Source organism: Acartia tonsa, chromosome 14 (assembly GCF_053477335.1).
Source record: "Acartia tonsa isolate MP-2025a chromosome 14, ASM5347733v1, whole genome shotgun sequence".
Taxonomy (NCBI): domain Eukaryota; kingdom Metazoa; phylum Arthropoda; class Copepoda; order Calanoida; family Acartiidae; genus Acartia; species Acartia tonsa.
The window spans coordinates 34805630-34830742 of NC_137273.1; the positions used below are offsets into that span (position 1 = coordinate 34805630).

At 33.4% G+C, this 25113-nt stretch overlaps 1 protein-coding gene across 1 annotated transcript; it reads right to left on the bottom strand.

The window, feature by feature from the left end:
• Positions 1–1235: 1235 nt before the first annotated feature.
• On the bottom strand, positions 1236–8746 carry LOC145305439 (nuclear hormone receptor family member nhr-111-like). Its single transcript, XM_080147056.1, has 6 exons — positions 8704–8746; positions 6859–6927; positions 5465–5524; positions 4274–4392; positions 3246–3302; positions 1236–1301 (listed from the first exon to the last, which is right to left on the bottom strand). Exons 1-6 carry the CDS (start codon positions 8744–8746, stop codon positions 1236–1238), a joined length of 414 nt encoding a protein of 137 aa, XP_080003182.1.
• Between the last annotated feature and the right edge of the window lie 16367 nt (positions 8747–25113).

The following is a 25113-nucleotide window of genomic DNA, read 5'->3' on the forward strand; positions in this document are numbered from 1 at the left end:
GTTAATCCTTCACAGTAAATCAAAATGAAAAATGGATTGCTATCATTTTGTGTGCGAAAGTAAATCCCCAAAATTTAAGACAAACACACCTACATAGTTAAAGGAAGCCTGCAAGAAATACCACGCTTTAACTGCTGAAAGACTGCCACAAGTAGACCAAATACCCCAAATTTGAAGCCTTCAGCTTTTATAACAAAAAAGTTCTAGGCATTTTAAAATGACATTTTATGTACAATGAAATTTTGAAAGAATTTGAATGCTAATGTTGAAAACTTTAAAATTAAACTACGTGGCCTAGAAACAAAATTATAAGATTATTTTTGTCATAAATTTAGGTTTCCAGTAACTAATTATATTTTTACAATAAAAATACCCATTTTTATAGTCAAAATCATTAACAAAAATTAAGTTTTACTTGCGTTGTACCGAATGTACTGTAGCCAATCAGAAGGCTGAATCAGCTTAACAACCAATCACAGCTAAGCTTGTATTAGTTTACCCCTTTGTTTCCGCTATGATTTTCGTTTAAAAATGCAATTTAAATCGAATTTTTTTCATAGATTTTGACTATGAAATGTGGTGTTTTTATTGTAAAAATGTAATCAGTTACAGGCAATCTAAGTTTCTGACAAAGATAAGGTTAGAATTTTATGTCTAGGCAACGTAATTTAATACTGTTTTTTCTTTTATGAGCATTGGAAATCTTTCAAAAATTCCATTGTACATAAAATGCTATTTTGAAATGCCTAGAACTTTTTTGTTATTGAAGCTGAAGGCTTATAATTTGGGGTATTGGGTCTTCTTGTGGCAGTCTTTTAGCAGTTAAAGCGTGTTATTTCTTGCAGGCGTCCTTTAAAGTCAAATGTTTTAGTGAATATTTTCACACTATAATTATTTACTGTTAATCTAATTGGTTGTTGATGAGAAAAATTTTCAATCTTAATATATTAATTTTTATTATTTTTTTAAAATTATATAAATACTCTTATTGTTTTTATTAAATGTTATAAATTTCTGACCTTAATTAACGATTTGGGTTTGATTATGAAATATATTTATTTAGTAAGGTTTGAATTAAATTGAAATTTTTTTTTTTTTTATCAATTAAGTTAAAGTTTAAAAATATTTAGATTCCTATGAATTAGATAATATATGTAAATATATATCTGGAACAGACAGACATACAGACGGACAGACAGACATCGTTCTACTTTGTATTGCAGATATTCCTACTGCTATTTCAAATCTGCTGTGCCTGGTGATTCTGCAGAGGTGACAGAGGAGGAATCCGAGCTTGAGGCCTGAAATCACATAACTTTGGCAGGGAGGGAGGGGACATTGGACTGTTTATTACACTAGTCCCAAAAGTTATATAATAACGTTTTCTTATTCGTTGGCTTAAACATTTGAAGACTTTTACTAAATTTTGATTTATTGGTTAATTTAGTTGAGTGTTTAAACATTTCAACCACTAATTGTAATCCATTGTCTTATCCCTTTAGATCCCTGTAAATTAGGTGCATTAGGTAAGCAAAAATCCCTTGCAACCCCCCCCCCCCCCAATTTTTGTTTGGCTCCTTAAAGGAAGCCTGCAAGGAATACCACGCTTTAACTGCTGAAAGACTGCCACAAGTAGACCCAATACCCCAAATTTGAAGCCTTCAGCTTCTATAACAAAAAAGTTCCAGGCATTTTAAAATGACATTTTATGTACAATGAAAAGTTTGAAAGAATTTGAATGCTAATGTTAGAAATTTTGAAATTAAACTACGTGGCCTAGAAACAAAATTATAAGCTACTTTTTGTCATAAATTTAGATTGCCAGTAACTAATTATATATTTACAATAAAAATACCCATTTTTATAGTCAAAATCATTAAAAAAAATTAAGTTTAACTTGCGTTGTACCGAGTGTCTGTAGCCAATCAGAAGGCTGAATCAGCTAAGCAACCAATCACAGCTGAGCTTGCAGAAGTTTCCCCCTTTGTTTCCGCTATGATTTTTGTTTAAAAATGCAATTTAAATTGAATTTTTTTCATAGATTTTGACTATGAAATGTGGTGTTTTTATTGTAAAAATGTAATCAGTTACCGGCAATCTAAATTTCTGACAAAGATAAGGTTATAATTTTGTGTCTAGGCAACGTAATTTAATATTGTTTTTTCTTTTATGAGCATCGGAAATCTTTTAAAATTTCCATTGTATATAAAATGCTTTTTTGAAATGCCTAGAACTTTTTTGTTATTGAAGCTGAAGGCTTTAAATTTGAGGTATTGGGTCTACTTGTGGCAGTCTTTCATCAGTTTAAGCGTGGTATTTCTTGCAGGCGTCCTTTAAGCCCTTAATTTTATCACATTAGGTTAAGTTTTCAAGGGTAGGTATATATGCAGTGTTTGTTATTTTAAAAGGGACAAAAGTATTACTGAATCTAACCCATTTACCATTGACAGAAATATATAATCAATATCTTATTTTCTTCTTTGGCTTCCGCCATAAGGAAAAAGGATAAGAGGATGAATACTCACCCCTTTTTCATGGTAAAATAATACTTCCCCATCCCTAAATTTAGAAGCAGACGAAAATCAAAAGCCGCCCAGGGCTTTTTGTAAGTCAATCATAAATAATAATGTGAATAAAAAGAAAAGCGATATTTAGCAAACAGCCGTGGGCGGTCAGAATCAGCTGAATGTTCATTATGAAAAAAATTTCCCCCTTTTTAGAAATAGAAGGATTCATCTTTCATGAACAAATTTTTTTAAATAAAAATAAAATTCTATGTAATTTTTAATTAAAACATTAAAACGAAAATATCTAATCTAATATTCTTGCCCTAAATATGGAAATAGTAAAAAGTAAAAAAATATTTTTTAAAATAATTTTTAATCCTCCCATTTGAAAAGTAGTGAAATAGCAATAAATTTTAGCGCGGCAAAAGCGCTGAGTAGGCCTCTAGGCCCACTGCCTATTTTCGTCTTCTAGTTGCTTCGATTCCTCTCTTTTTTTTTCTCTATGGCTTCCGCGGATAAAATAGGTACAATTATAAGATTAAAACCAGGTTTGTTAGCCCCGAGATGCCGAAGGCACGGTCTAACAAAACTAGTAATACTATTATGATTGTACATTTTATAATCGCCGAAAACTGGATATAATACGATACAATACATGACTTTTTCGTATGGCTGAGAACCGGTTCTAATCCAGCGGATATTGATCGGTTTCGAAACCATACTTGAAAAACCGAATACCTGTTCTGCCATATTCTGTACTCTTACCAGATTCTGTTTTCTCTTGGCCCTCCGGCCCTAGGCAAAACATAAATTCTTGGAGTGCCCTTAATATATTTAGTACCCGAATGTAGTACTCAAAGTTTTAAAAAACAAGTTATTTCAATAATTGGCTTGATGATTTTAAGGACTTTAATTAAATCTTAATTTTTTGGTACAAATTATCAGTGTATAATTTTTTGAAAAAATAATTCCAATCTTAATTAATGATTATTGATTATTAATTTAACGTAATTGGGAATGTACATCAATTTATCGTCCATTCAGAAAGATGAAATAGTAAACAAACAAGGATGACAACATTTCTAAGCAGCGGAAGCACAAAAAATAATGGACAAATGGTTATAGAGCAGATGTTAAGTGGTCATAATGATAAAATGAATTTAAAAAATCACAAAACCTTCATAAATAAAAAAAAATATTTATATATTTTCAAGCATAACTGACAGACCAAGGTTCCAAAAAGTTGTTGTCAAAAAAGTTTTAAATCAGCATGTTTTAAATGGACGTAAGGACTTTCTAGTAAAGATAATAGAGTTGCTACGCTTCATAAATCGTACCTAACTGTTAAAGGAATTATCATGCAAAGTTTGAAATCGATAGGAGAACATGTGTAAATTAACGAAAAGATCTAACGGTTACGGACGGACAGAAGGACCTACCCCAATTATAGAAAAGCTTCGATTTTAAAAATTTGCTTTGTATCTTGAATAGCAGTCGAGAACATCACACTTACCTCCATAGGGTTATATACTGGCGGACGAACAGCTAAAGTTATTAATAGTGTAGCTTTGCAACTAGAAAAAAACGGCGCATTTTGTCCAATAAAAAATGTCATAAATACAAATGACCAATTATAGGCCTGTCTACAATTTACCATTGGTCAATTATAATGTACGTACACTGGCCTATCATTGGTCATTTGTATACTATGGCGAAATTTTTTATTGGTCACTATTCGCTGTTTCCTTGAGAGAAAGAAACCTGACCCAGATATTTTTTGCATCCATGCCGATGGCCAGACACTTCTGGAACCTGCAGGATGAACAGCTCCTGTCCTTGGTGCTCACCACACAGTTACCTCCGGATATGCGACATCGTAGACCTACTGAAACACGGACATTTATGATTGTATGCTAGTAGAGCAGCTTAAGTACAAGTGGCTGCCTTAGAGGCCTCTAGTGACACTTAAGTTGATGGGGAAGGGGAAGGTGTGATAAGTCGGCACTGAACTTTCAATTTTAGTTTCATAAAGAAAGAGAAAAAAAAATTTTGGGCTCTTTTACATGGTAGGAAGTGGAAGATCTCGGTAACCACTGAACCGATTGGATTCTACTCTTCAGGGAATATACTTACTGGTCCTGTGGTGGTTTTAGGCTATTTTCTTGGAGAGTAAGACACCCCCAACCCCCCCTAAAATAAGAAAGCATAGTATAAAAGAGAACTAAATTAGTTTAGTGGTTGTAGAAATCTACAGACATCCTGTTACTTTTATATAAGGATATTTGAGAATATATTATACAGTCAAGAATCAGTCTGTTATTTTATTCCAAATGTGCCAGGGAATCGCCACAAAAATCAATTATTCTAGATGTAAATTTTTGTTCACTAGATTAATTAAATTTCAAATAAACTTTTATAATCAAACATATAGACTGGCAATCAGATGCGTGCACTGCATATTAGAGTAAAACACTAGAGGGGGAAGGGATTATTAACTGAGCTGGATCTTTAAATCATTTTAGTGGTGAGCCAGATCGGGGTGAGCTGAATTTCAGCCAATCACAGCGCGGCATTTCATAAAATGATGTGCTCTCATTGGTAGAAAGTTGTTTCATCCCGATCTGGCTAACCACTAAAATGATTTAAAGATCCAGCTCTGTATAAATAACTGGTTATCCCCATCCCAAGTAGCAGAGAATGATTAGGTAGCAGACGAAAAAGGTCCTTGGAAAAGGGTTGGAGGTAGTTATCTGTTAGCCTAAGATTTTAATAACTACTAAACTGATTGAGTAATCTTTTATAGGGAATATTAACATAGGTCATGGCTATTATAATAGTATATTTAATCCTTGGGATGGTTCTAGGCTATTTTTCCCCTTACTTTATCTACACCATTAAATACAGAGTTTCCTAGATATTAGGCCCGCAGCCGCTAGTGAGTTTATAAATGTTTATACCAACTAAATTTTGAACAACAGTTCTTCTAAAGAACGCCTGACACGCATAACAGCAACTACCTGCAATAAAACAAACAAGGTTGACAACATACAGAAAATCGAAGCTCTGAAACGATAGGACAAACGAATATTAACAATTGTAGAGTGTCAGAACTGAATGATCAAGAACAAAATTGTAAGTAATTTTGTTGCATGACATTGAACCTGATTGTCCTATGAATCAGATCAATAGGACAATTATGTAACATAAAAAAAAATTTTGTTAAATGGACGTACGGACATTCTTGTAACGATAATAGAGTTGCAACGCTTTTTAAATCGTACCTACCTACTACAGAAATCACCCTGCAAAGATTGAAATCGATAGGACAATTTTGACATGCATGAATTAACGAAAAATGCTATCCGTTTCGGACGATTCCCACCCTAGTTATAGAAAAGCTTCGCTTGTAACAAGGATAACAACAATTAATAAAATTAAAATTAAAATAGTGGGGTCAACTTACCCCCCCCCCAAAAAAAAACCTGTTTTAAATTTTTCTTTTAAATCTAACATGCGAAAAATTAGGTTGACCAAACCTCTTGGGGCAAAGCCCAAACAAGCTAGGGGCGAAACCGCTAGTATTTGTATTAGGAAACTAAATATGTAACAAGTTATTTGTCGCACCGTATTACAAACAGCTTTCCGCGGATATTAAAATGAAAAATTATAAGATTAAAACCAGTTTTTCTGGAGCTTTCCAAATATCCTATCCAATCCAACCCCTTGCCCCCCCCCCCACAACCCCCCCCCCTCCTTTCAATAAAAAGTAGGGAGGGGAAAATTAACAAATTTGGTGGATGTTAAAAAGGGATTATTTAATCTCCTAATCGATTTTCTAAATAATTGTCAGTATGGCCCGTAAAATAAATTTGGTAAACTAAAGTGGTAACATGATTGTAATAAATTTGAAACCGGAAAAAAAGTATATCTCTAATTTGCGTAAGATAAAGATGTATTTTTTTAACAATAAGGCGGAAAAGGTTCTTTCATAAAAACTAATTTAAAAATTTAGATAAATTAAACTTCCACTCATTATATAATAGATCGTTAAATTATCACGAGTTTAATACAAAGAATTTTCGCTTTAGCTACCAAAATCTACTTACGTGCCATACTGTAATAATTCAGATCTATCTATCTATCGCTATTATTGAACACTTAGGGTGCTTACAAAAAAAATATTTAATTATTAAAATTTTAACGAAAACGCCCGATATCATTACTAATCTTCTTATTTTGATTAAAATGTTTAATTTAATTAAGCAACAATAAAATACGACACTTATTTCTAGGATCCCTTCGCAACAACCCAGGTTATTTAAGTCAACAAAAAATATCATGTAAACATTACCTCCGTAATGTCTATGAGAGTTACAGGATGACCCACAAACTTCACAAATCCAAGGGCCTTCTTCAAGCTCTGATTAATAGTAAATATTTCAATTTATAAATGGTGATAAACTAAGAATATTTGGTATGTAGCTGTTTCATACAAATACAATGTTTTCCAAAATATTGATTAGCAAGCATTGAGAAAGGTGACATTTGTGAAACATAGACAAAAATTGTTTTTTGTCTTTTCATACAAAAAACGAATATTTGACACAGTATAGCTTGTTAAAAAATATTTTTTTTTAAATTTACTAAAAATTTTTGTAATTTTGTTTTAATGTTTGTAAAAATTTTAGTTTGCAAGCTTTAAGAAGAGTGATATGTGTGAAACATAGACAAAAATCGTTTTTTGCCTATTTTACAAAAAACGAATCTTTGACACAGTATAGCTATATAGATCAAAAATATTTTTTAAAAATTTTTTCAAAAATTAAAAAATTTTATTTTAAAGTTTTCAAAAATATTAATTTGCAAGCATTGAGAAAGGTGACATATGTGAAACATAGACAAAAATCGTTTTTTGCCTTTTTATACAAAAAACGAATATTTGACACAGTATAGCTTGTTAGGTAAAAAATATTTTTAAAATTTTTTTTTTAATTTTAAATTTTTTTTTAATGTTTGTAAAAATATTGATTTGCAAGCTTCAAGAAGAGTGATATGTGTGAAACATAGACAAAAATCGTTTTTTGCCTTTTTTATACAAAAAACGAATCTTTGACACAGTATAGTTTCTTAGGTAAAAAATATTTTTTTTAAATTTTCTTTAAAATTTTGAAACTTTGTTTTAATGTTTGTAAAAATATTAATTTGCAAGCTTTAAGAAGAGTCATGTGTGTAAAACATAGACAAAAATCGTTTTTTGCCTTTTTTTACAAAAAACGAATCTTTGACACAGTATAGCCTTATAGATAAAAAATATTTTTTTAAATTTTTTTCAAAAATTAAAAAATTTTATTCTAAAGTTTTCAAAAATATTAATTTGCAAGCATTGAGAAAGGTGACATATGTGAAACATAGACAAAAATCGTTTTTTGCCTTTTTAGACAAAAAACGAATATTTGACACAGTATAGCTCGTTAGGTAAAAAATATTTTTAAAATTTTTTTTTTTAATTTTGAAATTTTTTTTAATGTTTGTAAAAATATTGATTTACAAGCTTTATGAATTAGGTGAAATATGTGAAACATACAGAAAAATCGTTTTTTGTCTTTTTATGCAAAAAACGAATCTATGACAGAGTATAGCTACCTAGGTAAGAATTTTTTTTTAATTTCAAAAAAAAATCAAATTTGTTTATATGCTTTTTTAATACCAAAAAACGAATATTAGACACTACATAACTCTTCAGGTGAAAAATATTTTTTTTTTCTTAAAAATTACTAAATTTTGTCATCTTTTTTCTTTAAAAAAAAAATTTTTTTACCATTATCTGCCTGGGTTTTTCTATTAAGGTTATAGCAAATGAGTGTTTCCCTTCTCTTCAAATGTTGATCATGACATTATTAGATGATTATGATGCTTAATTAATCATACTATCTGAAAATAAAGAGAATTAGGTATTCATCTTGAGTCTTGCTCATTATAATTGTTTTTCTTGTGGTAAATCCTGAAGATCCAATGGTTGTGGCCATTTAAGCCTAAAACTGAATCAATGGGCCAAAGAGGCATTGGTCTTAATAAATGTTTGAACAGAGGCAAGTTCCACAAGAGACCATAAGAGGGTATACCACATCAGGAGAACTATCTACAAGTAGAAACAATACCATAGCCTGACTCTATACAGTTTTAGATGCTGCATCACTTGTGGAATGATGAATGTTGAAGTCCTGAGGGGAACAGAGCATAATTTCGTTTTTGGCATTTTTTGGCAAAAAACGAATCAGGGGATTAATTTGTTATAGGGGCACAGAGGCTAACTAAGTGTTTGGCCCTTTTTAGGCAAAAACGAATCAGGGGAACTATCTGCTCAAGTGCAAGCAAACCATAATCATCTGTAAATAAATATAAATAAAGTTATAAGCATAATTAATTATTAATAATTTGGATATATAATTAATTGGATTAATGTGACTTATATAATGATGATTATTGGAGACATGATGGGAAAAGAGCCTAAGTTCGTTTTTGGGCCACTTTAGGGAAAAAATGAATCTGGGGAACTAATTGAACAAGCAGAAACCACTTTCATTATAACATTTAAATTTAAAATTAATTAGTAAAATGTAAAAATAATAGTTGAATTATTAGATTACATAAATGTGTTGTTTTAAATGAGAATTGATGAATGTTAGGTGACCTGAGGGGAACAGAGGCAAATTTCGTTTTTTGGCCCTTTTAGTCAAAAAACGAATCAGGGGAAGTTTCTGTTCCAGCACTAACCATAATTATCTCCTAAATTTACATACAAATTAATTAATTAAATGAAATAGTTATTATTTAAATATTAATATTGATTTATTGAGCTATGCAAAATGATGAAAGTTAGGAGAACTGAGGGGAACAGAGGCAAATTTCGTTTTTTGGCCCTTTTAGTCAAAAAACGAATCAGGGGAAGTTTCTGTTCCAGCACTAACCATAATTATCTCCTAAATTTACATACAAATTAATTTATTAAATGAAATAATTATTATTCAAGTATTATATAGATATATTGGGCTATGCAAAATGATGAATGTTAGGTGACCTGAGGGGAACAGAGGCAAACTTCGTTTTTGGCCCTTTTAGTCAAAAAACGAATCAGGGGAAGTTTCTGTTCCACCACTAACCATAATTATCTCCTAAATTTACATACAAATTAATTTATCAAATAAAATAATTATTATTTAAATATTAAATTGATTTATTGAGCTATGCAAAATGATGAAAGTTAGGAGACCTGAGGGGAACAGAGGCAAACTTCGTTTTTGGCCCTTTTAGTCAAAAAACGAATCAGGGGAATTTTCTGTTCCAGCACTAACCATAATTATCTCCTAAATTTACATATAAATTAATTTATCAAATAAAATAGTTATTATTGAAATATTAAATTGATTTATTGAGCTATGCAAAATGATGATAGTTAGGAGACCTGAGGGGTACAGAGGCAAACTTCGTTTTTGGCCTGTTTAGGCAAAAAACGAATTAAGGGGACTATCTGTAGTTTGAGCTATTACTCATCTTTAATTCTAAATCTTTTTGTAAATTAAAATTTAAATAAACAAAATCTATAATTATTCAATTATAGTCTGCTAGAGAAGTATGTGTTCTAAATAAGCTCCTATACCACCTACAGTGAAAATCGCACCAAGCACAAACAGCACTAATCAGTCCCTGCTGAACAGGAGGAGAGATATTGAGCCAACTAAAGTTGCGAGAGCCCAATTACGAATGTCTACGAAATTTTATTTGTGGAAATAATGCCATTTCAAAATTTTTCCTTCAATATTTTTATCATATAAGATCATAATTTCTAGCGATTTTTATGATTTTTTGAGTTTTGTCGATTTTAAGTTGCAATCGCGAAATTGTTTTTAAATCACCCTTTTCTTAGGGACATTTCGCGCGTTTTTAAAGAAAACGAGATAGAGTTTATAATTACAAAATTGAGCTTTTAGACTATTTTTTTTTAAAAACGCGAATCATTTTCAGAATTCGGATAGTTTTCTCACGGTTCGTTTTAACAGAAAAGGGGATGTAAAAGGGGAAATTTAAATCATATCGTAGATTTTAAATCTCCGTTGGAAACGTAAATTTCTTGGCTGCTATTTACGATAGACGATTAATTATTTTTGAAATTTATACCAATGCGCATCTAGAACATAATTCATTTGGTTCGTCAGTCTATCGGTAATGCTCTGACGGTCATTTAATTTGTAATGGAAAAAAATTTATTTACTTGTCTGCTACTCAAGATAGACGGCTGATTTTTTTCAAGTAAATATTTTCCTGATCGATGAGCATTTACTGTTTATTTTACTTGGTCTGTCCGTCTGTCGGTAATGCTCTGACGGCCATAAATAATTTACTTGGGTGCTATCCGAGATGTACGGCTGAATTTTCCGAATAAAGATTTAAAAATTCCTTAAAATAAAGCGGACGTTTTTTAGCTGGTGAAAAAAAATGATAAGCTTCTTATGCTGCCTATTAAAAAAATGACGTCATACAATACGAATGCCCATTGATAGCCCAATACAATGGCAGGCCATGATACAGTTTAATTGACGAATTGTAGGTCAGTATGTAGTTTAATTGACCAATGGTAGGTGAGTATGAGCATGACGTCATTTTTAAAGGCACTATATAAACAGCTTCCAAGGTGAGTTTTAATTGAAATATTTGTAATGCCTGAGGAGGTAGCTTGGTTGTCGGTTGAGTTCGTACCCAGTGTCATCTGAAATATGCAGTCACCATTAATAGTCATTCTAGTAGTATCCGCAGGATTAAAACCGGTTCTTCTCAGCCATACTGAAAAATCATGTATCGCATCGTTTTTAAACCACCTTTCTACGAATGAAGAAGTGAAAATCACAAAATTAATTCTAGTTATGTTAGACCGGGCCTTAATTTGTCATGTAATTTTACTTTACTATCCACGGAGAGCTGTCTATAATACGGTGCAATAAATGCATATTCTATCCATTCGTTCGGTATGGAGGAAATGTTATTTTCTCGGCTGCTTTTTAAAATAGATTACTAAATTTTTTTGTAAAGATACTCCTTACCAAAGACCAACCAGTTTGAACTTACTTTGTCCGTCGGTTTGTCGTTCATGCTACAAATTTTTATCTTGATATGCAAGGGTTTCGTGATTTTCTAATATTTCTAACTTATCCTTATTTTTTTCGTTTTCGTTCGAAACCGATTAATATCCGGTGGATTAGAACCGGTTCTCATCCATTCGAAAAAATTATGTCTATAAAAATATACGATCATAAGATTAAAACCAGTTTTTTTGCCCCGAGATGCCGAAGGCACGGGCCCACTTGTACACTTTATATCCGCGTAAAGCTGTTTATAATACGATGCGAGAAATAACTATTATTTTTCTCTCCCTCTTTTTTTATGGCCACTTATCATAACTCACTTTTTCCGCTTGTCTATCCATGATTTTCTGAGCTTCGCTACTTATGGATGTTGTCATCCTTGTTTCAATAGTGCAGCGGCTATATAGATTATAGATAGATATTATCCGTCACTCAGATACTGTTACTATGTCCGTCTGTCTGTCCGACTTTGCGTTCGTGTCGGAGAGCTTTTATTAATAATTTTTATATGTAAGTCTTGTCCTATCGATTTCAAACTTTGCGTTATAATATAAATTATCCAATTTGATTTTTTGGATTCCTATGTCAACTAGGTACAATGTTATAAGCGAAGCATCTCTTTAATCAAGTCCTGAATGTAAATTAAACAATTTTGCAACAGATTTACATATAATTTTGTTTAGACCTCTGATTTATAGTAGTGGGACAAATTGACTTAAAATTCAGCCGTGCGACGTCATAAAAAAATAAGAGAGATAAGAAGTAGGAAAGAAAACCCCTAAAAAAGAGATGGATAATCCCTCATTTTATGACGTCACATGGCTGATTTTTTAGTCACTTTGTCCTACTACAATTTATAATTTGCGTTGTTATGTCTGTTTGTACAACAGTCTTGTTTTGAAAATTAGCTATTGTGGATGTTGTCATCCTTGTCTACAAATCCTAAAACTTTTGTTGGTTTCATATATAATTTCAAATATCTCTCTGATTTTCACAGTTCAGAGTAAGATAAGCAGGGATCTAAAGGGATACGACAATGGCTGATAGATTGATGTACATCCCTAATGATGATACCCCTTCTGTAGGTAAAAATTAGTTGTTGAAACGTTTGAACACTCAATTTAATGAATCAACCGATCAAAATTCACCAAAGTCCTTAAAGTTGTTAAGCCAACGAATAAGAAAACGTTATTATAAGTTTAGGGACTAGTGTAATAAACAGCCCAAATTGTCCCCTCTCTCTCTCTCTAGCTCTGCAGTTATTGCTTTCTTCTCACACATGGAATTAATAATCCTTGGAAGAGGATGTACTTAAATCCTCGAAAATCAGCCCCGCTTCTCCCCCACCCCACCCCATAACTACGCCCCGTACAATTAACTAGCACATACAACATTATATTTTGTAAATGGGAAAGAGAAAAAAAAGCACAGGCTGAATTTAATTATTCTCTGTATTCTCAACTTTAACCTCCAGATGTATGATATTGATCGAGTCTAAGTTCAGAGGTATAAAGGGATATGACAATGGCCGATAAATTGTTGTACAGCCCCTCAATGATGATACACAAAAATACCCTTTTCGCAAATTACAATTAGGGGTGGAAACGTCTAAACATTAAACTTATTGAACTAACTAAACATATTCAATAAAAGACCACAAAGTTATAATGCCAACGAATAAAAACCGGTATCATAAAACTTTGGGGACTAGTGTAATAATCAGTCCAATAACCCCTCCCTCTCTGGTTAATATAAAGCAGGGAGGTAGGGAATATTAGAATGTTAATTTTGACAGAGGTACCCAAACTTTTATAACCACGTTATCTCATTCGTCAGCTCAAAAACGTTGGGTATTTTTTATTGAATCGAGATTGGTTGGTTCCAAACTAGTATTGTCCAAACTTTTCAACCAATATTTTAATCCACAGTACGGTAAATTTGTTTATCATCATTTGGGCTGTTCATCATTTTTTGTCCTATCTTTAAGATTCCTGAAAACTAAAATATAAAATTTTCCAAAAAATAAAATTTGTTTTATCTTATATAGATCTACGTATTATATATTTGTTAACATTTATCCAGTTAGGGAGGGGACATCGGACTCATTAGTCCCCAAAGTTTTATAATTAAGGTATCTTATTCATTGGCTAAACAACTTTGGCGACTTTTTTCATTTTGATTTTGTTGGTGTAATAAGTAGATTGCCCAAACGTTTCAACCACTAATTGAAATCTACAGAAGGTGTATTTTGTGTAACATCATTTGGGATGTAACTAATTTTATCAGCTATTGTCATACCCCTTAGATCAAAGTTATCAAAATTTTAAATTGAGAGAAAATGCTGCTTTTGTTTTCTAGGTAACATAATTAAGCTTTGTTTCTTAATTATAGATGCTGCCAGGGACGTCCAAGAGGGGAATGATAAGAACCCCCCCCCCCCCCTACGGCACCTTCAAATTTATGAAAATATTTTATATTTTACCCTTTACCCCCACCCCCACATGAAATTCAAAGTCTTGTTCCCTTGTATAGAATCAAAATTTATTTCTTAAAATTAAATTTTAAAATTAAACTTTTTAACTAGAATTTTAGAACAGATATAAAAACTTAATTTGAAAATCTAAATATTTTGTTGTATTTCATTTCAAATGCCTAGATATATGTATAATTAAAAATTTTATAAGATTTAACAATAACATAGAATGAATAATATATATCACATTCATAGAGAGAAAGAGGGAGTTTTTTTGTAATTTTCGTATTCCTCTCCATTCTGGGATAAAAATAAAATATTGATCAAAAATTTAAAATATACAATCTTTGAAAGTATAAAATAGTATTTTTTCATAAAAGAGAATATTGAAAGTTTGTTACCTAAACAAATATAAAAGGTTGGGGGTAAAGTCCCTTTCGTGGCAACGCCTCTTAAGGGGCGTTTGATCGTATTTCACAGTAGCTTTTACCCTATTTCTTACCTCTACGGAAGGCTTTAACCCTGCAGGGCCAATTGTAACCCTGCGGGGCAATCACCTAACCTAACTTAACCTAACCTAACATTACCTAAAAAACTAAAGTAAAAAATACAAGAAAACGCCCCTTAAGAGGCGTTGTCACGTAAGGGACTATACCCAAAGGTATATAGCTATATGTACAGCATTTCCTAATGAGTAAGTGACGGAAGCGGATACTTATAGATATGCTACGCATCTTAAATGATAAATACAAATTATGAATTTCAGAAAAGGTAAAGAATCACTTTAAGAAAACGGCTAATTTATAGATAACTAATATTAGTATTTTTAAAATAAAGTTTAAAACCATTTTTTTGTTGGAATCCTCGTATGTTAACTAAAATATTTTAGCCTATATCAACCTCCCCCACCCCCAACCCCCCTAAGGAAATTATAGATGACAGAGAGGGGGAAGAGAAATGAATAATGTTGTTGAATATATCCGCCCCTCCAACCCCCCCCCCCCCCATTCCTCTTCATGGACTCACTTGCTCTTAAACATAGCTTTGTTGCTCTGAATTACCTAATTGTACAAATCTTAGAGAGAGAGAGTAAAAAGTGTGCGTGTGTGTGTGTGTAATGTGTAGAATAGAGGATATCAGAATTTGGTCATAGGAGATTCAGAAAACTGTATGAGAGTAAAAAGGAAGTAAAGGACCTCGGAATTTGGTCATTTAAGATTTAGAAAACTGTATGAGGGTATTAAACAGTAAAGGACCTTAGAATTTGGTCATATAAGATTCAGAAAAACTGTATGATAGTAAAAAGGAAATAAAGGACCTCAGAATTTGGTCATATAAGATTTAGAAAACTGTATGAGAGTAAAAAGACAGTAAAGGATCTCAGAATTTGGTCATATAAGATTCAGAAAACTGTATGAGAGTGAAAAACAGTAGAGGATCTCGGAATTTGGTCATATGAGATTCAGAAAACGGTATGATAGTCAAAATTTGTGTACAGTAATTTCCCTCAATTTGGTCATATGAGATGCAGAAAAACTGTATGAGAGTAAAATATCAGTAGATGACCTCAGAATTTGGTCATATGAGATTCAGAAAAACTGTATGAGAGTAATAAACAGTAGAGGATCTCGGAATTTGGTCATATGAGATTCAGAAAACTGTATGAGAATATTAAACAATTAGGACCTTAGAATTTGGTCACAACATGAGATTCAGAAAACTGTATGAGAGTAATAAAGAGTAGAGGACCTCGGAATTTGGTCATATGAGATTTAGAAAACTGTATGAGAGTAATAAAGAGTAGAGGACCTTTGGAATTTTGGTCATTTGAGATTTAGAAAACTGTATGAGAGTAATAAAGAGTAGAGGACCTCGGAATTTGGTCATATGAGATTTAGAAAACTGTATGAGAATAATAAACAGTAGAGGATCTCGGAATTTGGTCATATGAGATTTAGAAAACTGTATAAGAGTAATAAACAGTAGAGGACCTCAGAATTTGGTCATATGAGATTCAGAAAACTATATGATGGTATTAAACAGTAGAGGACCTCGGAATTTGGTCATTTGAGATTTAGAAAACTGTATGAGAGTAATAAACAGTAGAGGATCTCGGAATTTGGTCATTTGAGATTTAGAAAACTGTATGAGAGTAATAAACAGTAGAGGACCTCGGAATTTGGTCATTTGAGATTTAGAAAACTGTATGAGAGTAATAAACAGTAGAGGATCTCGGAATTTGGTCATATGAGATTTAGAAAACTGTAGCAGAGTAAAAAAAACATTAGAGGACCTTAATTTGGTCATATGACATTTATAAAAATGTAAAAAAAAAGTAAAAGCGTATACACAAAAGAGTTTTTGAGGATTTGGTTATGTCAGATTTAAAAAAAACTGTAAAACTGGACCTCAGAAATTGTTCTTATGAGAATTAGAAAACTATAAAAGTGTAAAAGCATATGTACAAAAGAGTTTCTGAGAATTTATTCATGTTTGATTCAGAAGACTGTAATTGTATTAGAGTAAAAGTGTAAGTAGAGGACATCAGAATTTTGTCGTGTGAGAGTAGAAAAGCTCTGAAGAAAAAAAGATAAAAAGCTGTTTAAAAGCAATTTGACCGCCATAAATACAATTCATGGGAGAATTGTCTCCCACAATTCCTTTTAAGAATGTACATTTAGAATTGAGAAGACATCAGAGAGAAGAAACGTTGCGAATTATTAAGACAAATTTTTGTAAAATTAATTGTTCTACAAAGTAGAACGATGTCTGTTTGTTTGTCTGTCTGTTTGTTTGTAGCGAAGGATCTCGCTAACCGGTGAGCCGATGGGATTCTCCTTTACAGGGTAGCTTCTCATAGGTCCCGGGAAGGTTTATAACTATTTTCTTGGGGGGTAGGACACCCCTAACCCCCACCAAAAATGATGTTGGTAACCGTTAAACTGAAATGTTGTGCTTATCAGAAAATAAATATACTTGTCCTGCGCGCTGGTTTTAAAAAAAAATTTTCTTCCAAATTTTCAATTTTTTTAAAGAATAAGTGTTGGAGGGAGGGTGGGGGAGGGGTTAACAGTGTTTAATGGAGCACTTTGTGTGAAAATGCCTATCTATAACAAATACCCCATATAACTCTTTTGATTAATTATATTTTCAGAACAGGTCTTATCAGGGAGGGATTTAACATTGGACTGTAAATTACACTGGTTTTATCCATAGTTATCTTATTCGTTAGCTCTAAATCATTGTATACTTTTTATTGAATTTTGATTGGTTGGTTCAAAACTAAAATGCTTTTCAACCTATTCTCTTAACCTGTATAATTATATGGGGTATTTCTATCAATTTATTTTCCATTGTCATATCCCTAAGAATCGTAGGTTCTTATGGTAAGCTAGGAGTAGTGCTTAAAAAAGGATTACAACATCCATAATAGCAAATCCAATTGTCTTGAACACAGAACCCCATCCCCCCTTACTTTCGGTCAGGTTTAGTCAGGTTATATTAGGTGCGGATAGCCCCGCTGGGTAAGGGCAAAAGTAAGAGAGGCGTTTCAGTGATCCTTAAGCACTTTGAGGAAAAGCACCGAAAATTATTATTTGATAGGCTACACAACGATCATAATTTTTTTAAATGCAAAAAACCTGCACTTAGTTAAAGACATAAAGACCCTAGATATAAAGAAGCCTTTCTCTTTAAAGAAAAAAAGCAAATAAATCATTTTAATATTTTTACAGTTGATTACATAACTTTATTTATAGGATTGCATTTTATGATTTAGAGAGAGAGAGAGAGAGAGAGAGAGAGAGAGAGAGAGAGAGTGTGAGAGAGAGAAAGAGTGTGAGAGAGAGAAAGAGAGAGAGAAAGAAGGAGAGATAGTGAGAGAGAGAAAAAGAGAGAGAGAGAGAAAAAGAGAGAGAGAGAGAAAAAGAGAGAGATACAGAGAGAGAGATAGAAAGAGAGAGTGTGAGTGTGAGAGTAAGAGAGATAGAGAGAGAAAAAAAAAGAGATTGAGAGAGTGGGAAAGTAAGAGAGAGAAAGAGAGAAAGAGAGAGAGAGGAAGAGAAAGAGAGAGAGAGAGAGAGAGAGAGAGAGAGAGAGAGAGAGAGAGAGACTAAAGAGAGAACAAATGATTAATGATTTAAGTTCGAGAGACTAGAGAGAGAAAGACAAAGAGAGAGTGAGAGAGAAAGAGAGAGTGAGAGAGAGAGAAAGAGAGAGATAGAGAGAGAAAGAGAGAATGAGTGAGATACAGACAGAGAGAGAAACAGAGAGTGAGAGAGAGAGGTAGAGAAAGTGTGAGAGAGTAAGAGACAGAGAGAAAAAGAGAGTGAGAGAGAGAGAAAGAGAGAGATAGAGAGAGAAAGAGAGAATGAGTGAGATACAGACACAGAGAGAGAGAGAGAGAGAGAGAGAGAGAGAAAGAGAGATAGAAAGACAAAGAGAGGGAGGGAGAGAGAGAAAGAGAGATATAGAGACAGAGAGAGAGAGAGAGAGAGAGAGGGAGGGAGAGATAGAAAGAGAGAGAGAGGGAGAGAGACAGACAGACAGAAAGTGATGCAAATCCAGTTTTGTGCCCAAGTAGTAAAATTTAAGTCTGAATCTTAGTTTCCGATTGTGTACATAGCACCCTCATCATATCTCAATATTTACTAATAGCTAAAAAATATTCAAACTTCCAAAAAAAATTTAAATTTTGAATGTATAAATCGTTTATACATATCGCTTTTTCCTTTGACCGGAGTAGCTAAAAATAGCTTTTGCAATAATTGGGTTATCTGTTGTACAACTTCGGAAATTAGAGAAGAAATGGGCAATTAATTTTCAGTTGATAAAAATTTATCCGAAGAATTTCTAATCAGTTATTCTTCAACAAACTCATAGTTTACTTGTGTTAACTTGGATTATTAAGTTGAGTGTCCTTACGTTTCAACCACTAATTGTAATCTACAGAAGGGGTAATTTGGTAAATAATCATTGGGGATGTACATAAATTTAAAGGCCAGTATATTATCCCTGGTATACTATAAAAGATCTTAACAGGATCTTAAAATATCGTTGGGGGAGGGGGGGTAGATATACCACACTTTTTTGGGATCTTGCTGTGTCAAGTATCAACTGTTGGGAATATCAAAGGATGACTCCATGCAAAATTTGAGCCGGATTTTATAAAAAAAAACGGTTTTTTCCGGTTTTTAGAGGGTATCTGTAAATCGATTCAGCTGGAGCAAAACCGGTTGGAGGTACAAAAAATTTTACTTCACATGAAATTCAGCCAATGCAATTGCCTACAAAAATGGACTTTATAATCAACTTGATTGGACAACTCTTTCCCCTCCTAATTGTCCATTAAAACCTCGGAAACGGCAAAAATCGCCAAAAATCACGCCTTCGGCGGCGAATAACGGCTAAATGGTCAGCCGAAGGCGAATGAACCATAAACAAAGAAATGTCCGCCACAAAAAGTTGTTCAACATCAAAGAGATGCTTGAAGTCTCTAAAACGACTCCTTCCCCTCCATTAAGGGGAAAAACTGAAAAAATGTGATTTTCAAAAGTATGCCCACTTCGTAGGTGTGGGGGCACTGAACCCGTCACCCCAGGGTCACCAAATATAAAGTCTAGGCGGCCCACAATGCTGAATTTTCACCAAGTGAAAGTCTTGTGTCATTATCTCTTATGAGAAAAAAGTTATTAAATAATTAAAATTTCAAATTGTGATTTTTTGATGGATTTCTTTGATGAAATGACAGGCTGGTCAATTTTTAGGCCATTTTTTGCTGTTTTCGGCCTCATAATCTCACGGGACCTTTTGCCCAACCTAAGTCTGGTTATTTGTGAGGTCTAGGAAATATATTCAGACTTACGCAAAAGATTATAGTTATAATCTTTACACAGAAAAAAGGCACGAGGTGAGGGTTTGAGGGGGCAAAATGAGCCAAGCAGCGATTTTTGACGGCACGCAGTGAAGTCGTGCTTCATCAAATCCGGAATTTTTTTGTAATTTACTTTGACAGTCAAAATATAAATATTAAAAACTTAAAAAATACATGGGAGAGGTTACGTGATATTTTTCTAATGAATTGAAATTATTATTTTCATTGAAATTTTATGCTCTTTAAATCTCTTTGTCCATATTCTTAGTAAATAATAATACCTTAATAGTTTTGGAATATTTTCGTTAAAATAAATGTCGTCATAATTATACATATATATTCTTTTTGAAGGCGAAGCTTTTCTGTAATCAGGGTAGGTCATTCCGTCCGTAGCGGTTGACTCTTTTCGAAATTTAGACATGTCAAAATTGTCCTAATGATTTCAAACTTGGCAAGGTGATCGCTCTAATAGTTTGGTATGATTTAGAAAGCATAACAACTCTATAATAGTTACCAGAAATCCTTACATCCTCTAAAACATGCTGATTTTTTTACTTTTTGAAAACAACTTTTTGTATGATATAATTATCCTTATCTGATTATTTGAAAAATGATTCCTAGGACAACAAAGTACAATCACCAATCCTAGCATATCATTCCTAGGGATAAGACAATGAAAAATAAGTTGATATACACTACATACCACTATGCAGAGGTTGAAATGTTTGAATACTACTAGTTTTCAGCCAACCAATCAAATTTCAATATCCCGAGTACCCAACCGAGTTTTAGAGCCAACGAATAAGATAGCACTTTGGGCAGTATAGTAATTTACAGTTTAATGTCCCCCCCCCCCAACACACAATAAAAATCCTAAAAAGGAAAGTATGTATGTTCTGACACTTAACAAGAGTTATTGTTCGTTTGTCCATCCTTCTGATTGTAGAGCTTCGCTACTTATGGATGTTGTCATCCTTGTATTATTATGTAGCAGCAGGAATCAATGAGTATATTAATGATTTTGCTGTGTGAACAAATATATTATATCAAGGATATAGGGATGGCACAATAGTTCTGAAATTCATTCTGAAGACTGACAAGAGAACTTCTCCTATTTGTCACATTTCTAGCACAGAAAATTAAAATCATAAAATTGGTATTAGTTTTCATTTTAATGTTCTGCTTTTTAGGTTCTGACACTACTATTAAGTTTGACCTACTTTTTCAATTTAGAGCTTCGCTTTTATGGATGTTGTTTTAAAGAAGATCCCTTTTCACCCTCTTTTATAGAAGCATAAATATAATCTATGATTACGGTTTTGACCCTCTTAAAAACGTAATCTACCATTCCACTTTCCTCTCTCTTGGTGATGATATCATCAACGCCGATACGATTTTTTAAATGTATCATTAAAAAAAAATTCAAAATTCAAAATTTTATGTGTGCCTACGGCCCCCTTAAATTCATTTGGGGGAGGTAATCTTTATATCATATATTCAAGGACGTCCAAGCTTTAATTTTTTTTTGAGGGGGGGTGGTAAATTTAAATTTCCCGCAATGTCGTAAAAAAAGTGAATAAGAAACATCTAATCTTAACACTGAGAAATTATTTCTCAAATTAGATATTTCAAGAAAACATTTTAAGTGCCACTAGAGGCCTCTAGTAGATGCTAGTAGGGACAAAAGACTTAAATCTACTCAATAAGTATCCATGTCAGTATGTCTGTCGTATCATAATCACAAAAAAAATATGAGAATTAAATTAGGTGTCTAATTTTTTCCTCACATTTTTTATTTTTAAAAAAGTGCCTAGTCGAGGACAAAACCGATCCTCCCTATTTAAAAATTAATTGAAAAAAAGGGGGGTGGCAGTGGAGTTAATCATGTGTTTATTTTTAACTTTAGTTGACTAAGTAGCGAGCTTCGTCGTAACTTTTCTCCTATTTCTAGCCTTTGGGGGGGGGGGGGGGGGTTCTAACCCTGTGTGGCTAATTTCTTAATCCTGCGTAGCATTCATTAACATTTACACAACCTAACTAAAATAACCTATCAAAAACTACAGTGAAAATACAAAGTAACCCACTACTTCGTTTTCTTTACATGATCCAAAAAAACTATTTCAAATTTATTTCTAATTCTCCAATAAATATTAATGTTACAGTCAACTTCCAAAATGATTTGGTCGGACAAGCGGACATACAGATATACCTAAGTTATAGGGAAGCTGCACTTCAATATAAAAGATATATTTCAAATATTGACACTTCACCAATATAAATATATACATATCAGAGAGTCTTAGGATTGGTTCATGTTTGGCAAAATCAAGGGGTGTATAATTATATAACCCCCTAGCTGTCCCCCCTCTTAAACCACCCCCTAGCTGTCCGCCCTCCTACACCACTTCCTAGCTGTCCACCCTCCTGCACCACCCCCTAGCTGTCCACCCTCCTACACCACCCCCTAGCTGTCTACCCTCCTACACCACCCCCTAGCTGTCCACCCTTCTACACCACCCCCTAGCTGTCCACCCTTCTACACCACCCCTTAAATGTCCACCTTTCTACACCACCCCCTAGGTGTCCACCCTCCTACACCACCCCTAGGTGTCCACCCTCCTAAACCACCCCCTAGCTGTCCACACTCCTACACAACCCCCTAAGTGTCCACCCTCCTACACCACTTCTAGGTGTCCACCCTCCTACACCACCCCTAGGTGTCCACCCTCCTAAACCACCCCCTAGCTGTCCACACTCCTACACAACCCCCTAGCTGTCCACCCTCCTACACAACCCCTTAGGTGTCCACCCTCCTACACCACCCCCTAGCTGTCCACCCTCCTGCACCACCACCCAGGTGTCCACCCTCCCACATCACCCATAGGTGTCCACCTTACTACACAACCCCGTAGGTGTCCACCCTTCTACACCACTCCCTAGGTGTCCACCCTCCTACACCACCCCCTAGGTGTCCACCCTTCTACACCACTCCCTAGGTGTCCACCCTCCTACACCACCTCTCTTGGTTGGTGTTCAAACGTTTCGTTTCAACCACTAATTGCAATCTACAGAAGGGGTACTTTTGTGTGTCATCATTGGATATGTAAGTATATTTATCTGCCAGTATACACTGTAATTGACCAATGCAATGGTAAAATTTATGCTGGCCTCTCATTTGTTATTCTATCGTATGACGTCATAATCTGTGGAGGGACTTTAATCATCTTCATTGGATATCCAGTCCATATTTAAAGAGGCGAATACTAAAAACGTTGTTACTCTACATATACATATGTAAGTTTTTGTTTGTCTGATCTTCTACATATTATGATATGCTTCGCTTTTATGGATGTTGTCATCCATGTTTTCTAAATGATTTTACAACCACAAATTTAATTAGATGGGGTTAATTTTCCATTGATTATGTTCAAAATATTCCTAAGATAAGATAAGATAAGATTTATTTTCCTCAAAGGTACAACATATTTTTATTTGATATATGGTATTTTAAAGGTTACTATGCTTTGTTTGGTTTGGTTCTTCTGATGTGGTTTCGAGTTTGAACAAAATAATATAGAGAATTGCATAATAACAATTATTTAGGTACCTAGCATGGAATTGGCCGAACTTCGTCTCCACCTAGTTGCCAAGCCAAGTTCATATAGGATACAAATTTTCTAAAGGAAATAAGAAAAGTTAAGTTAAGTTAAGTTAGTCTAATTGTAGTCATTTACACTCAAAAATTCCAAAATTACACTCTAAAGTTTTGCTTCATAATTACACTTAAATTTAAAATTTAAAACTAGATATAAAAAAGAGAAACTTTCTGGTTAATGTGTACAAAGAAAAATATTTGCTTTAGAAAATTTGTCTTAAGGAACTCACTATTTTGTATAGAAGATAGAAAAAATGGTAGAAAAAAAAGGTGTGGTGAAAGTACACCAAGGTAAAAAGTAAAAAAGTGAGAGTGAGCAAGACCGTGGCGCGTTGGCGCGCACATTGGTTGTCTTATAGTTAAACATTTCAGTAAAGTTTAAACCTTACTGTTGATTTGATCGAAATGATCTTATTCCTATAATGAACTATTTTAAGTACCTAGCGCAGTGAGGGAGGGGACATTAGGCTGTTTATTACACTAGTTTTATATTATTGTTTTATTATTCGCTGGGTTATCAACTTTGGGCACTTTTATTGATTGGTTCATTAAGTTGAGTGTTTAAACGTCTCAACAACCACTAATTGTAATCTACATTGGGTATGTACAACGATCTATCGACCATTGTCTTATCCCTGTAGATCCCTGATCAGGTTTCTGTCCTCGAAACAAGAACCAACCCTCGAGGATCTTAAGGGATAAGACAATGGCCGATAATTTATATAAATATCCAATGATGATAAACAAAAGTACTCCTTCTGTAGATTACAATTAGTGGTTGAATCGTTTGAACACTCAATCTAATAAGCCAACAAAATAAAATTCAATGAAAGTCCCCATAGTTGTGAAGCCAACGAATAGAATAGTTATTTCTCGTATCGTATTATAAACGGCTTTCCGCGGATATAGAATGTACAATTATAAGATTAAAACTAGTTTTTTAGCCCCGTGGTGCCGAAGGCACCGGCTAAAAAAACTAGTTTTAAACTTATGATTGTACATTTCTATATTCGTAGAAAACTAGATATAATACGATGCTAGACATAGTTTTTTCGTATTGATGAGAACCGGTTCCTATCCACCGGATTCGAATGAATACGAGAAAACTTATTATATCATAATCATATCCCCTATCCTCCTGCGCAATTATTCATATCATTATAATAATTTGATTGTATTCACAGTTTTTGCAAATAACGCCAACTGGAATAATGTGTTCAAAATTGTTTAAAGTATCAGCATGTCTGTCTGTCTGTTTGTACCAAAGGATCTTGTTAACCGCTGCACCGTTATCATTTTTACTTACAGTGTAGCTTTTCATAGGTCCTAGAAAGGTGTACAACCCTTTTGGGGGAGTTTACACCATCCCCCCGCCCCCCCCCATATTTATTTACTTTTTCTTTTTAAACTTAAATTGAAAGTGGGATGCCGACTACCTTACCCATTTGAAAGGTGAAATACAGCATAAT

Coding starts and splice junctions, on each gene's coding strand:
- LOC145305439 (XM_080147056.1), bottom strand. CDS start 8,746: ATGCTCTGTTCCCCTCAGGACTTCAACATTCATCATTCCACAA. Junction 5,525..6,858: donor CTCTCATAGACATTACGGAG/GTAATGTTTACA, acceptor GTTTTATTGCAG/GTAGTTGCTGTTATGCGTGT. Junction 1,302..3,245: donor TACAGAATATGGCAGAACAG/GTATTCGGTTTT, acceptor ATGTGATTTCAG/GCCTCAAGCTCGGATTCCTC.